At 37.1% G+C, this 16,250-nt stretch overlaps 1 protein-coding gene across 1 annotated transcript in view; it reads right to left on the reverse strand.

Moving 5' to 3' along the window:
- Positions 1-16,250, reverse strand: part of ANGPT1 (angiopoietin 1) — a 327,917-nt gene that overhangs the window by 123,876 nt on the left and 187,791 nt on the right. The window contains 1 exon segment of the mRNA XM_020970198.2: positions 3,386-3,618. Within this exon segment, the coding sequence (XP_020825857.1) occupies positions 3,386-3,618 (233 nt within the window).

Below are 16,250 nucleotides of genomic sequence, written 5' to 3' on the forward strand. Positions count from 1 at the left end.
TATGATCCTTAAAAAAAGGCTATTCAGACACCCATGGGGCTGTCAAATCTCGTTGCTGCTTCAGTCCAGTGAGAAGACAACCCTGTGCCCCTGCCTATGTGCAACGTGGTATCTACAGATCCCACTGTATCTGCACCTGCTGCTTTCTCACTTGCTTATTGCCACAGGACTTTGAGGTAGGTAAAAATGGTAAAATGCCATGGGTGATGTCTTTTGACTTGCCCATAAATTGGGTTTAGATGAGTCAGAGTTATGTGAAGTTGCCTGGCTTACTCTCTGTTCCAGAGTCCAATGGCAAGACAAAAGTCAAGATGATTTGTGATGGCTTAAGATGCAGTGGATGACCTTGCTGTCTTCCATGTCTAACCAAACTCTAAGTGCCCCACAATGCCTGTTTCAGCTGCCTTCCTGTCTATTGGAACAAATTGTTCTCATCTGCCCATTCTGCCAGGTGAGGTCTCCATATGCGTGGAGTAGACACTCCCTTAACTCACCAATGAGTTTGGGGTCCCTCAGTTACCCTCAACCTGGTTTAGACCATCTGCCAAAATGGCTTACTAGAGAGTGGCCACTGCACATGCTACAGCTTCTTAGAGCCATAGGTGTACACTATAGATGGAAATCAGCCCTGAAAAGGGCTTGGCAGCACTCACAGCAGAGGTACTAGTCTTCCCTGAACACCTGTACACCCCAATGTAATATAACATAATAGGAACTTAGGGAGTATTTATTGACTGACTGCCCAAGACCACACTTCTATAAAGTAGTAGGTCAAACCTAGGTTTTCTGACTCCAGTTCTAGCATTCTTTCCACTGTACCACCTTGGTAGATACCATAAATGTTTGACTCTCTCTATATGGTTCCACAATTATCAACTTATGCTCAATAATTTTTTATGATGATGAAAATGCCTAAGGTTTTAATTATGGTTTGGACAAAATAAGGCAATGGTACCTATCTGAAATCTGATGGACAGGAGTAGCTCTTTGCCTGAATGGATCTAGTTACAGAACAGAGCTTTTTGTCTGAATGTTAAGTAGGTTTATGAACATGCACTAGACTTCACAAAACTGAGGGCTTTTGGCCCTAGTGAAAATCAAGGCTTCCATCAAAACTAAAATACAGATAGAAGTTATCATTCAGCTCAACATCCCATTTGCAATACCTTCTTAGGCCCTGAAGTAATCAGTCATTTTAATAAAAGATCAAGTGGAGAATGACCTGAAGAGTTTGATGAGCAAAAACCTAAGTGGATGGTCACACTAACATAGTACCCACAGCAAAATAAGATAGAACTCAATTTAGAGAGAGACAGAGGTCAGTGAAATATTGTATGTGAATCTAAGTTTACTTGAGAAGATACACTTCATCTAAAATAACATTTAAAAAAGGATTAGAAAAACAGCACTGTTTCTGGGTCTACCTATGTATGTAACCTAATAGCTGTAGTTACTGACCAGGTCAGGAAAAAAAAGAAAGGAATTTCAAAATCTATGATTGGAGTCACCCAGATTCCTTGTTTGGCAAGGGGTCCTGATTCTAAAGTCATACTCTTACCTCTAAGGTAGTTACTTTATGCTTGAGGCATTACTATGTATTCTTTTTATGCATAGACTCAAAAGCAAAGCTCTAATATAAACATAAGGACATCTGAGCTTTTCAAGAATCCCTAGAAACTTCTATCTTTGAAATCAAGACAACTGTATCTGAATCAAATCTCAGCATGATAAAGACAATGTGTTTTCAATCTTTTCAGAACTGTATTAGACTCAATATAAGAATAGGATATAGCTCACTCACATGAATGTTTAATTTTTTTATTCTCATGAACTCTGATAAAATTCTTTTGTTAAAGTCATATCAAGTCTTCATTCCAGTAGAATCTCAATGATACTATCAGGAAAATGGAAATTGATAAACAGGTTGTTTTTTTTCATTGTTGTCTACACCCAAATGCTGCTCTGGGAATCTATTATAAATTTTTTTAAAATTGCCTAACAATATGTATTACCAACTTATTTAACATAGCTAAGGGGAGGGGAGCCAAGGTCTGCTGATATCAAAGTGTAATGGAAATCATACTAACGAATCAAGTCAATATTATAGAAATCTTCTAATATGTAATTATAGAGAAAAAGTATGACATCAAGGCAGTTATTTATATTATCTAATAAATTTGTATAATTTAATAAAATCCTCTTCAATTTGAGAAAGGTTTGAATCTAAAGAATGCATGTTTGTTAAACATGCCAACAAAATATGTTAATTAAATGAGTTATATTAATTTAATGTGAACTCCATTTCACTTTAAATAGCTTAAAGGAAGAATCTTACTTTCTGGAATAACTAAACTTGATTTTATTCACATCTGATCTCAACTTTCTTATTCACTCATGTGAAGCTGCTCAAAGAATTGGACTGTCAGAGATGATCTCAAGATGTGTATTTAGACTAACTCCACAGAGTGCTGTAAAGACATAGATATGAAGGGGACAAGAGCAATAATTTTTACTGAGATTTCAAGCTTCAGGTCTTTCCTAATTCTGTAGGATAGAAAAACTTCTTGACAGCAGCCATCATCTCTGTTAATTGACTTTGTACCACCCCCAATAAAATTCACTTTTGTTGTGAGCAAGGAATGCTTCATTTTTGTTTTTGTATTCCACGTACCTACCTGATTGCCTGGTACATCGCTTGAGGTCTAAAAATTCCCATTGAATTGAATTGAAATAGCTGCTTAATACATTTTTTAATTATGATCTTCCTTTATCCTCCATCATAGCAACGTTGTGCTTTCCAGAGACTTCTGCCCACATATGTTATAAAATGAAGGGTACTGGATGTTAAGTTTAAAGGTAAGATGAAAAGAATTCTGTGAAACTCACAGATTAATAAGTGGTCAGTTAGGTTAGAAGGGGCCTTAGAGATGACCTAATGTGACTTCCTCATTTTATAGGTAAATAAACTGAAATTCTTACTTTCTCTTCTCATACTAATATCAATTATTTTCTATTCCTCTATGTACCCTTTTTCATTTATTAAATTCTTTTTTGTGTGGTAAAAGTTTTTGTCTGCACATTAGTAATCATGAGAGCACATTTTTAAAAAATTTGCTATGGTCATATGGATCAAGAAAAATAAAAAGGAAGATGGAAAAAATTATAAGCAGGATATTATAAATATACAAATTGCAATTACAAAGAAAATCTCTTACTTAGATATCTGCTCCAAACCTACTTAGTATTTTCTAAAATCCTTCTAAGGTCAGACAATTTTAATTTTCAACTGCTTTCAGTGAAATCAGCTGAAAGTCATGATTTATAATAGATTTGTATTATTTTAAGCCAAATATTCAAAACCCCAAAGTGAAGAACAAGTCCTTACCGCCTTCTTTCGTACAAAGATTGACGAGGTTGTGAACTGTGTCCATCAACTCCAGCTGTTGCTTCTGAAGGACACTGTTGTTACTGGTTGCCCTGTTTAACTGTTTTTCCAGTTCCTGGATTATGTATGTCTGACGAGTCACCAAGTTTTGTAGGTTCTCCTTCTCTTCCTTTAAAGTGTCCAACTCTTCCTTGTGTCTTTCTTCCATTTCTAGGATTTTATGCTCTAGTAGACTACAAACAAAGAGGTAAAATAGCATTACTTAGTTCGACACACATATTGAGTTCATATCTGCTGTTGGTTTATAGAGTTTCAGATGCACTTAGATTGGATTTACTATGGGCATGCTTTTATTTTTAGAAACATAGATTAAAGTACACGGATTGGTTTTGTGAAGACATCCAAGAACTACATACTAAGCAACACATGAAAACCACCCCCTGTAGGTTATTTCCTGGAGGTACCTTATACTCAGAGAATAGCTTATTCTGGCCCAAGTAATAATTGAAGCCAGAAGAAGAAATATTATAACTTCCATTCAGGAACTCAATCCAATAAAAAAGATCTCATCTGATTTAGTGGAACCATGCTGGAAAAGAAACATATATGCATGGCAACAATCATGGTGTCTTGTATTTACATAGCTCCATTTACCTGGTGTTTTCAAAACATTAAACAACACTGATGAATTTTCACAAGGCCTGTGTGAGATAATTAAATATAAAGATAGAGGAACCATTCTGTCAGGAAGCAATATAACTAAGATGACATTGTAGGGAAGACTTGGAAAGAAGATAGATTTCTATGCTATCTCATATTCTAATCACTAGTCTAGGTTATCTTTCCATCTAAATGTTGATATCTTTCACCAGGTGAGATTTAATCATAGATAGATAGAAGGATAGATAGATAGATGGATGGATGGATGGATAATATATACATATATATTATATATATCAATCGAGACCTCCCTCTCTCCCTCATTCATTATATAATGCCAATGAATCCTTAATCAACAAATCTAATGGTCTTTTCTCATTCTTAATCATTTTTGGACTTATCTGCTTCATTTAATTATTTCTCTAGGATTTTCTCTCCTCTGGGTTTTTATACTACTCCTAGATTGTTTCCTATCTGCCTGACCAATTCTTTGCTCATTATGCACATCATACCCTCATACCCCGTAACGTAGACATACCCCAAAGTTCTGCCTTTGGCCCTATTCTTATTTTTTTCTATTCTCTCTCTGTCTCTGTCTCTGTCTCTCTGTCTCTCTCTGTCTCTTTCTCTTTCTCTGTCTTTGTCTCTCTCTGTCTCTCTGTCTCTCTCTCTCTCTCCCCCACTACTCTTATGTATTTAACCTTCATCACTATGCAGATGACTCCCAGTTCTATATACCCAACACTCAGTTTCTCTCATAAGTTCCAGTTGTAGATGATCATTTGCCTATCATATATTTCAAACTAGATGTACCACAGACTCAGCATTCCTAAAACTAAAATTATTTTCTTTCACCTTAAGACCTCTCATCTTCCTTATTTTGTCAAAGCCATTACTATCCCTTCTGTGTCTCAGGGTCATAATTTCAGCATTATTATTTACTCTTCATTCTCCCTCACTTCACTTATCCAATCAGTTGCCAAATATTATTTCTACCTTTCCAATATTTCTCTCATCGGGTCTCTTCTCTCCAATTTCAAAGCTACCACCTTAGTTCAGGTTTTTACTACCCCTTTATTGTAACAATCTAAATTATTCTAACCATCTTCTAATTAGTATCCCTCCCTCAAGTCTCTCAAAACTTCAATCCATATTACACATTATTGCTGAAGTAATTTTCCTTAACCACAGATCTCACCATGTGACTCACTTACTCAATCAACTCCAAGGGCTTCCTATTGCTTCTAGGATAATATGTGAATTACTCTGTTTGGCTTTTAAACCTCTACACAGTCTGGTGTCACCCATATTTCTAGTGTAATTAAACATTACTCCTGTTCATTTACTCTTCGATCCAAGCAAACTAGCTTTCCTTCTATTTCTCACCAGTACCACTCCTTACTCTCCTCTCCTTACCTTTAAATTAGATATCCTTGCCTGAAATGTGCTCCCTTCTTCCAGTCCCTCATAAAGCACCTCCTTTCCGTTAAAATGAATGAAGCCTTTCCTAATTCCTTAGTGTTACTGCCCTCCTTCCCAAACTACACAATATTTAACTATTTTGTGTGTATGTATTATTTATTACATTTATTTATTTTATATGTATGCTATATAAATTTTCATAGTTATTTGATGCTTCCCCTGTAGAAATTGAGCTCACTGCAGGTAGGGCTTTTTTCATTATTTCTACTTATATCCCCAGTACTTAGCATTGTGCCTGGCATTTGGTAGGTGCTTAATAAACACTTGTTGATTAGCTGATTGGTGCTCTCAAATGGGGCATTTTAATTGGCTTGGACAAAGAAAAATTTCAGTAGGCTGACAGCTCGACTCCCATATGTTGTAAGATCCTTGCATATAATGACTATTTAATTTACTGTATTTGCATCGGCAGATACTAGCATAGTGCCTGTCACATGGCTGGCACTTAGTAAGTGCTTATAGATTGGTTGAAACTGGTATTCTTCATTCAGCACTCTTGAGTATTCAAGTTAAGCTCTCAGAATTCTTCACAGGGTACTCACCTTGCATATTAAAAAACAATGATACCATGCGGAAGCACTTTTGGAGCCTAGCAATTGCCCATACATTTATAAAATAGATTTTATAGAGTGTCTAATCAATTAGTACCCTACAGGGATGTCCAACTCAGTTTTTCAATTCAGTTTTCAGAAGGGCCAACCAGTCCCTAGTTTACAAGGTGTTATTCAAATCCAATGAACTGGAGTATATACATATTCTGCCTTGGAAAAGAACATGCTGGATCATTCCTGGACATTTTAAAAAAGGGGCACCAGGGAGTACTTTAGAATTAATTCTCAAATTCTGAAATAGAGCATACTTCATGAGCCCAATTCTCTGCTTGCCTGTCTTGGGGGAACAGGGTGTTGTAATGTCTCCTTGGAATATACAGAGGAAAAGAGAATCGTATTGGGCTTTTTGCCTCCTTTCCACCTCCCCACCGACAACTCCATTCTCTAGTGCAGGGATGTGTGGCCCAGTCATCTCATATACCTGGGCAATCATTCTGTAGAAGCCATCAGCACCAGAGCTCTCTCTCTCTGTGTGTGTGTGTGTGTGTGTGTGTGTGTGTGTGTGTGTGTAAGAGAGTACAGAGGTCTGTGGATATAGATACCCACATTTCTGTCTTCTCTGATGGTAGCCTTTTAACATGACAGAAGTACACATTACAACAAGGGAGTTAAGGAAGCCTTTCTCCCTTTTGGTATCATATTTATTGCAAAAAGAGAAGCATGTTCTCCCACTCCCACTGAGAGCTCTCAATGGTACCACTCAGAAGTCTCTGGAGTGCAGTGATTTGGAGAAAATATGGTCATTCTGTGTGCTCGCTGATCCTTTTTGGAATAGAAGCTTGGGTAAAGCAGCCAAACCAAGACAATAGGTAATGGATCTAACAGGCAAATAAATAGGAAATCATTAATCAGAAACACTTTTATTTTATTTTGGTAACATGTTACTGCTAGGGAGGTTCATGGATGTCTCTTCTGATAGTTTAAAAAAATATGAATACAAGCAATCTGTTGGGTAAGCCATTATTCTACCTGTTACAGCATCTTGACATGCCTACCAACGATAGACTTCAGATCTGAGGACCGTTTGTAAACTGTGTGTTTTTCCTCTGCTTACGTTCTTTTTAACTTTGTTTCACCACCTGGATAAAAGATCAGTGGCCAAATGCCTGCATAATTTCAGATGATTAAACTAAATAGAGGAATCTAACAAAATATACATGTGTTATATTAAAGAATAGAACTTAAGAATTAGTTGCTACAAATAATGATGTAAAAAGAGTAAGATTCGTACTGGTTTTCATAAGAACACTATAGTCATAATGATGCTAGAAAATAATGCAAAATGGCATTGTCCCACGGAAACATGATGAACTGTGGTCTCTCCATTTTCCCCAATCAATCAATATGCAATGTGTCCCTCGGTGAACTAATATTGTTATAGTTATTACTTTCATTCCTTATTTGTCAGGGCCAATAGTGAACTCAGAATTATGTAGAATATGGAAGCACACTTTTCCTGTCCAAGGTTCAAATTTAAGAAGAAAATCTCAAATCTAAACCACCACCACCACAAAGGTACTTCTATCACTGGATAAATCTCCTTGGATATTTTTTTTTAAGTTTTGTTTTGTTTTAAGCAGAGTTCCATAGAACTGAAAGAGACTGTAGAGATCATCTAGTCTATCCTCCTTATTTTACAGATTAGAAAACTGAGAAGTGAAGGGGCTTTCCCAAGGTCTCACACAAGATAACAAGGGGCACAACTAGCATTCCAACATAGGTCTTCTAACTCTAAATCCAGGGCTCTTTCTACTATACCACATTCATCCTTCCCGTCCACTTTAATAATGATCTTTGTTTAGGGAAGATGATGTCTTCAGGGACAATTATTTGCAACGTGGAGGAAGAAATGTATATTCACATTCAGAAGCAGCTGGTGGCACTGGAGATAGAGCACTGGGCCTGTAGTCAGAAAGACCTGAGTTCAAATCTAGCTATAGACATTTACCAGCTGTATGACCCTGAGCAAGTCACTTAACCCCTGTTTGCCTCAGTTTCCTTGACTGTAAAATGGCGGTAACAATAGCCCTTCCCTCATAAGATAGTTGTGAGGATCAAATGAGATATTTGTTATAAAAAGTGCTTATTTGCTACCTTTCCTTTCTTCAGGTAGACTGAAAAGAAGAGTGCCTAGGAAGCTGGAGGATGATCAAAAGAATTTGACTATGGAGAAAATGATTCCCCCAGGCCTTTGGGGAATCAGTAACTTTGTGGAATTTTTCTGGTAAAGGATTAAGACTTGTTTCTTTGCCTGGTACTAGTTCCCCTTGGTTACAAATCCACTGAACCTCTGTGGATACATTGGGACAAAGAAGCTTGTGCTTAGCAAGCCATTGGCATATTTTATCTCTGTGCATGCACTTATTATCCATCTCCTTTTGTTCTCCTTGAAGGAGATCCTATTTCCAATTTTCTGTATTCCCAAGGCTAGGTAAAGAACACCACCCTGTAGTATAAAAAATAAAGAAGACAGCAAACTGAATCTTAGGCAAGGAAAACAAAACTAAACATATAGCAAATGCATGCAGACAGGGAAAACCTGCCAATGGATTCTGAGGTACAAACTTTTTTTGTATCAGTGAATCTAGAGAGGTTCAATGGATTTGTAACCAAGGGGAACCATTAGCAGAAAAAGAAACAGGACTGGATCCTACAAAAGGAAAACAAAACAAAACAAAAAGATTCATTCCCTTTACTTGAGACACGATGCTTCTTACTGAAAGCTAACATTGCATTCACTTCTTTGGATGAACTGTCAAGTGGCCATGCCTCCCCTAGGCTGTCCTTTTCAACTTTATTTTTCTGGCCCTGAGGGTAGGACTTCTCATTTATCCCTAATAAATTTCATTTTATTAGATTTGGCCCAACATTTATAACAGCAGTATTTATAATGGTAAAGAACTAGAAAAATAAAGCAAGTACTCATTGATCAGGGAATGTCTAAATGAATTGTGGTACATGAATTTAATGGAATATTACCATTCTAGAAGAAACCACAAATATGATGGATCTGGATAAATGTTCAAAGACTTTGATGAAATCATGAAGTGAAAGAAGAAGAACTAGGAATACAATATAATACAACAGCACAAATGGAAATATTGTCAACAACAAAACAGCAGAACCAAGAGAAATCAGTGGAAGTTTCAAAGACATGAACTTAGACTTGATGTTAACAAAAACTTCCCAACAACTAGAGCTGTGGAATAAGCCAACTCAAGAAGGGTGGTTTCCCTCTCCTTGGAGCTCATGGAGAAGAATCTAGATAACCATTTTCAATTATGTTACAGTGGGAATTCTTTTCCTTCATGTTATTCGCCGAGCCTCCCTCAAACTCTCAAATGCTCTGACTCTCTGAACTGTGAAATTATAATGGCTAAGCTTCATGCCAAACAAGAGACAATGAGGACATACCTCTCTCCCTTCTTTGCAGAGGCAAGAGCATGGGAATGGAAAATCACGTAAAATGTCTGACCTCTCTATCATGGCTAAAATAATAATAATAACTCACATTTGTTTAAGTGCCTTTTAAAAACATGTTTTCTATACATTATCTTATTTTAAATTCATAGAATTCCACTGAGATAGACATTGCAAGTACCAATATCTCTATTTTACATATGAGGAAACACAGCTTTTGAGTAATGACTTGCTCATAATCACTCAGGTAGTAAATAGCAGGGTTAGCATATAAATCTAATCTAATCTAACATCTAATATAAATATAAGAAAATAAATCTAATCTAATAAATCTAATTCTTTTCCCTCAGAATATAGTGCTCTTCATAATATACCAAGATGTATCATCTAAGAGGATGGTACATTATTATCCCAATTTAACAGATGAATAAACTGGACTTCAAGATACTAAATATCCACAGTTATTCGTTATTGGTTCAACTGTGGGACAACTGTACATCTCCAGTTCACTAAGGTCAAGTAGGCAGTCTTGATCCTTTTTCAGATTTGGCCCAGAGAGACATCTCTTCTCATTTTCCCAGTGGTATTCCATTCAGAGTATTGCTTTGATTCAGACTCAAATCTCTAAATTTCAATGCTAATCCTAACCTCTGAGATTTTGCACGGCCCAATAGATAGAGAGCCATGCGTGCAGTCAGAAAAGCCTGGATTCAGCCAGTCAATTAGATAAGTATTTATTAAGTACTCACCATGTGCCAGGCATTGTGCTAAGTCATACAGACAAACAAAAATACGGCCCCAGCTCTCAAGGAGCTCCAATTCTAAAGGAGGAGACAGTATGCAAACAACTCTGTTCATACACAGTATAAATGAGAAGTAATCTTAGGGGGAAGGCATTGGGGGACTTGGGAACAGGAAACCCTTTTGCAAAACATAAGATTTGAACTGAGTCTTGAAGAATGCTAACAAAGCCAGAAGGACGAGTTAAGGAAGAAGAGCATTCCATGCTAAAGAATAGCTAATTTATTTTTTTTTAAAAAGCACAGTCAAAAGATAAAGTATTAATAAATGAATATTCAAGAAAAAAGCAAAAAGGACAACATCTCCAGGTCTTAGAGTATGTGGAAGGGAGTAATGTATGAGAAGGCCAGGCTGTAAAGGGTTTTAAAAACCAACCAAAGGATTTTAAATATGATTGTGGGGGTTAGAGGGAAACACAATGGGGCGGGATGGGATGACATAGATAGTTCAGCCCTTCAGGAAAATCATTTTTGCAGCTAAAGGGAGTATGTGCAGGGATGAAGGGGTAGAGATGTGGCAGGATGGCCAGTGGGCATTTGCAGCAGCCAGATCTAAGGTAATGAGGGCTTGCCCCGTGGCCCATGGTGGTAACTTTGTAAGTAGAAAGAAGGAAAAAACAACTAGACCAAGCAACACTTTCTGACACACACACGCTAAATGACCTTGGCCAAGTCATTTTACCCACTTAATGCACTGAGGCAACTCTCTAAAGAAAATTTCTGATCTGCTTCAGGGAGGAACAATTCTAGTGGATGCCACCAAGTTTGGCCTGACATTCCATAAGAATAGTTTCTCACAAGATTCTCAGCACTTCCTGTTTCCCATCATGCTAGAAATACCTTGAGAACTGATACTGATCACATTTTGACCCTTCACTTTTAGCTTGGGGCAGAAGTGCCCTAGGATGAAAAAAATAAAAGAAATGAAATAAATGAGAATTCTGAATTTGAGTTGAAGGCTCTCTGTGAGTAAACTTTCAACCGCGGCTGTGGCTTCAGCCTAGTCCTAACGTTATTCTATCTATTTTTTCTAGTCATAGTTAATAACAGCAAAACTCCCCTCATTGTGAAGTACTTCCATTCTCAGAATCTATCTCGATGCCTTCCTAGAGAAGAGAAGCTCTTCTCTCCTTCCTTATTGTTTCCTGCGATAAATTTCCTAACACAGTAGCCAATGAATTCACAGTGGTGACAGTTGCTTAGCTCTATTTGTATAAGGACTGCTACTGTCAGACTGGAAGGAGATGTTAAAAATGTACAGACCTTCCCTATGTATTGTTCTGAACCAGTCTGCAGATGTTTCAGGGTTTTTTTTTTTTTGGCAAAAACATCTTCATTCTTTATAGGGATGGTGTCAACACGTGTTGCAAAGATGGAACAGCTGATGGTGGCTTGATGGTAAATTCAAGAGTATAGTGAAGTCATCATTTCCTTTCTCAGGAATGAAAAACTTCTCAAAATCAGAAATCAAAACTTTCCTGAGATTCAAAATTGTATCAATAAGGGTTTTATAAGCATCATCCCCCACCCCAAACTATAGAAGAATTGCTAAATGTTCAAATGAATTACTGAGAATCACAAAGCTTTTTAGAAATGCTCCTATAAATGGAGGATAAATTCGTCTGTCTGAAAAAAAAATTAGTTATACCTAAGGATACTTTCCCTTGGAATATATGCCTAATAGTAGAATTATAGGGCAAAATGAACCAAGGAACAAAAACAACAAAAATTATAGACAAAAATAAATAATGAAATCTTGCTATAACTGTAAAATTACAATAATATATGTATTTATTTGAAAAGCTGGATGACATAAGTTTGCAGTTTCTTATACAAGACTCTTCTTTGTATAGCAAAACATTTATGTTTGTTACTGAATATTATATTTATAATAAAAATTTTAATCTAAAAAAGAGTTTGTTTCATCTTGACTAAAGAGAAAAATAGTCTAGATGAATAATTACTAAAATACTGCCTGGGGATTGCTGGTGGTGCATAAGAGCTGTAAATAGTGACCTCATTGTAATAACATACAAAATTAAAAATATTTTATTTCCAGCATTTGATGTATGACATTGAATACTGACAATAACTAATTGATGTCTCATGAGAAATGTCAATTTCCCTTGAATTTTCTTGAAGTTTTTGTTGTTTTTCTTCTGATAAATAAGTGGCCCTGGAATGAGTAAAAATTCCCATGTCTTTTTTGCCCCTCCCCCAACTTGATGCAGTTCAAGAAGGGAAACTTTTAATATAATGCCTATAGCTGTGGGTATCACTGTGGAAGTTGTAGGGGGCCAGCAGGTACTCATCACCAGTTTTTTTCTTTTTTTGTTTCTTCTGTGTATCTCCTTTGTTTCTGAAAATTTAATTAATCACATCTTGTTACAACAATTTGTTTTAAAGCTGGGATAATATAACAGCTCATTATGTCCACATGGTCCCCTCCTCTGTACTTAATGAAATGTGTATCAAACAAAAACTTGACAGTATAATCTCAATAGCTCAGCCACATATAAAGATACAAAAAAGTCAGGTCCTTGATCTTTCTATTACTCACAAATGCACATATTCAAGAACTCTGAAATTCCCTTGTCTAACCACAGTTTGTTGGGTTTCCAACTCTCCCTCTACCTTTCCATACTAAACCTTTCTTTTCATTTGCATTATGACCTCCAATCCCTCAGCCCCTCAGTTCTTTCCCAGTCTATCACCCCTGTACTAGCCTTCGCTGTCTTGACCCCTTGATGAACCAGCTCAACTATATATTATCTGCTTCTCTTAAATCTTTGGCCCCCTTATTATATTAGTTGTGCCCTGCTAAACAACAGTTTTGGATTACTGCCACTATCCAATACGTTTACCCTTACACACGTGCTGCTTACAAAGGTGGAGAAACTCACACAAATATTCTGAGTGGGTGCACTAAAATTTATGATACATAACTGCAACTGGGCCCTTGCTGCTACTAGGCAATCCTTCCATATTTATTAACTCACTATCTCACTTTCCACAGCAGCTCTTCCAAATCTTTTCATCCCTCCTCAAAATTTCCCACCACCCTCTCAACTGAGAACCTTGCTTCATTTTGCCGAAGAAATTGAAGCCCTTGACTGAGAGCTCCCTCACTTCTGCTCCTCCTCATCTTATATGGTGCCTTCATCCACTATTTCATCTTTCACTCTTGTTTCACATGAAGAGGTGACCCTACCTTTGCCAAAGTAAACCCTGCACAAGTGATTCCATTTTTATCAGTTCCATTTTATCCTATCTCTTCCAGCAAATTACCCTCTCTGTTGTCCCTACTCTCACATTTCTTTATAACCTCTCCCCATCTACAGGCTCCTTCCCTATTGCTTACAATCATGCCCATGTCTCCCTCAAAAAACCCTTACATGATCATTCTTCTCCCACTAACTATAATTCTATAGCTCTTTTGCCCCTTGTGGCTAACCTCCTTGGGAAAGCTGTTTACAATAGGTGCCCCCATTTCCTCTACCCTCAACTCTTTTCTTAATTACCAACAATACAGCTTTCAATGTCATCATTAAACCAAAATTACTCTCTCCAGAATTACCAATAATATCCTAATTGCCAGATCCAGTGGCCTTTCCTCAATTGTCTGTTCTTCTTGACCTCTCTGCAGCCTTTGACACTGTTAACCATTTTTCTTCTCCTTGATATTCTCTTCTCTAACTTTTCAGGATACCACTCTCTCCTGGTTCTCCTCCTACCTATCTGACCACTCCTTCTTAGTCTCCTTTTCTGGATCCTCACCTAGATCATATCCTCTAATTGTATGTGTCCCACAGAGTCCTGGGTACTTTTTTCATTTGGTAATATTATCAGCTCCTATGGACTTAATTACCACCTCTATGCTGAAAATTCTCAAATCTACCTATCTTGTCACAACCTCTCTACTAACCTGAAATCTTGCATCTCCAATTGCTTTCTGGACATCTCAAACTGGATATTCAGTAGATATCTTAAAATTCAATATATCCAAAATTATACATTTTTTCCCTCCCAAAACCATCACCCCCCCCAACCTTCTTATTACTCTTGAGGACTCTATTATCCTTCTAGTGTCCCAGGCTCACAAGCTAGATATCACCCTCTATTCCTCCTTACCTCTCATCACCAACATTCAATCTTTTGCCAAGCCGTGTTGATTTCACCTTTGCAGCATCTTTCTCTTCTCCTCTGATACTAATACTGCCCTTCTGCAGACCCTCATGACTAGACTATTGCAATAGGTTGCTAGGTTATCTAACTGCCACAAATCTTTCCCCACTCCAGTCGATCCTCCATTCAGCCACCAAAGTGATTTTCTTAAAGCACTGGCCAAACCGTGTCAACCCATAACAAATTGCAGTAGTTCCCTATCACCTCTAGGATCAAATACAAAATCCTCTGTTTAGCATTCAAAGCCTTTCATAACCTAACTCCCCCCTACCCTAGAACAACCCCTGCTTCCAGTCTTCCTTCACTTGCATTTCTTTCAAACCCAATGACATTGGTTTCCTTACTATTCAATGAACAAGATGCTGCATGTTTTGGCTCTGGGACTATTTCTAGCCATTTTCTCTAGCTATGATCTCCAATCCCTCAGCCCCTCAGTTCTTTCCCAGTCTATCACCCCTGTACTAGCCTTCGCTGTCTTGACCCCTTGATGAACCAGCTCAACTATGTATTATCTGCTTCTCTTAAATCTTTGGCCCCCTTATTATATTAGTTGTGCCCTGCTAAACAACAGTTTTGGATTACTGCCACTATCCAATACGTTTATGGACTTCTTTCCCTCATCTCTGCCTCTTGGCTTCTCTCACTTCCTTTAAGTCCCAGTTAAAATCCCACCCAGAAGCCTCTCTTAATTCCTCTTAATTTTAGTGCTTTTCTTCTGCTTATTATTTCCTGTTAATTCTGTATACAGCTTGTTCGTACATATTTGTTTGCTTGTCGTGTCCCCCATAAGACTATGAGTTTCTCAAGGGCATGGACTGTCTTTTCCCTAGCACATAGTACAATGTGTGGCCGCTTAGTAGATGTGTATTGACTCTTTCTGCTCAGTCTTCATGTCACAGACTATACATATCCCTTCTAGAATTCCCTGGCAAAAATCAATCTCACATTCTAATTCAATGATTGTGATAGGCATAAATCACTCTTAGGGCTAAGATGGAATGTTTGTCTCTCTGAACCACAAATCCAAGGCTTCTAGTCAGCTCTCAAACCTCAGTCACATTGGAAAACCACAAATCTATCAGGTTATTTAAGATTTGGTTTTTTTGTTTGTTTGGGTGTTTGGATGTGTGTGTGTGTGTGTGTGTGTGTTATTATTTGTGTTTTGCCTCTTTGATTCTATGTTTAACACCAATTAAGAAACAAAGCTAAGTAAAACAAATTCTCAGAAACTAGGTCAACTCAGATAAAATTTTTATCCTTTTTGTTTTATACTATTATAGTTTTCAGACCATCATGAACAAAATTGAGAACTATCATTTTAAATAGATATTTTCTGTTTCCCTATAATTCTGGTCACATCTACAGGCCTTAGGAAATTCAAACTATGTTGACATTAAAGAGAAACTAGATTTTATTCCAATGTGGTTTAAAACACGTATCCAACCTTGTGTAACTATAAATAAAATTACCATAATTCATATTTTATATAATTTCCTATTCATATCAGATCACAAATACATTATCATATCCTTATTGTACTATATAATATTTTATACCTAGGGAAATCTAGGAGTAGGAGTAGATAGAACCTTGAGCCTGGAGTCAAGAAGGCGTGACTTCAAATCTGGTATCAACATTTACTAGCATTTGACTTTGGGCAAAGACTTAATCTCTATCTGCCTCAGTCAACTCAATAAACATTTAATA

Source organism: Phascolarctos cinereus, unplaced genomic scaffold, assembly GCF_003287225.1.
Source record: "Phascolarctos cinereus isolate Bilbo 61053 unplaced genomic scaffold, phaCin_HiC Scaffold_4;HRSCAF=312, whole genome shotgun sequence".
Taxonomy (NCBI): domain Eukaryota; kingdom Metazoa; phylum Chordata; class Mammalia; order Diprotodontia; family Phascolarctidae; genus Phascolarctos; species Phascolarctos cinereus.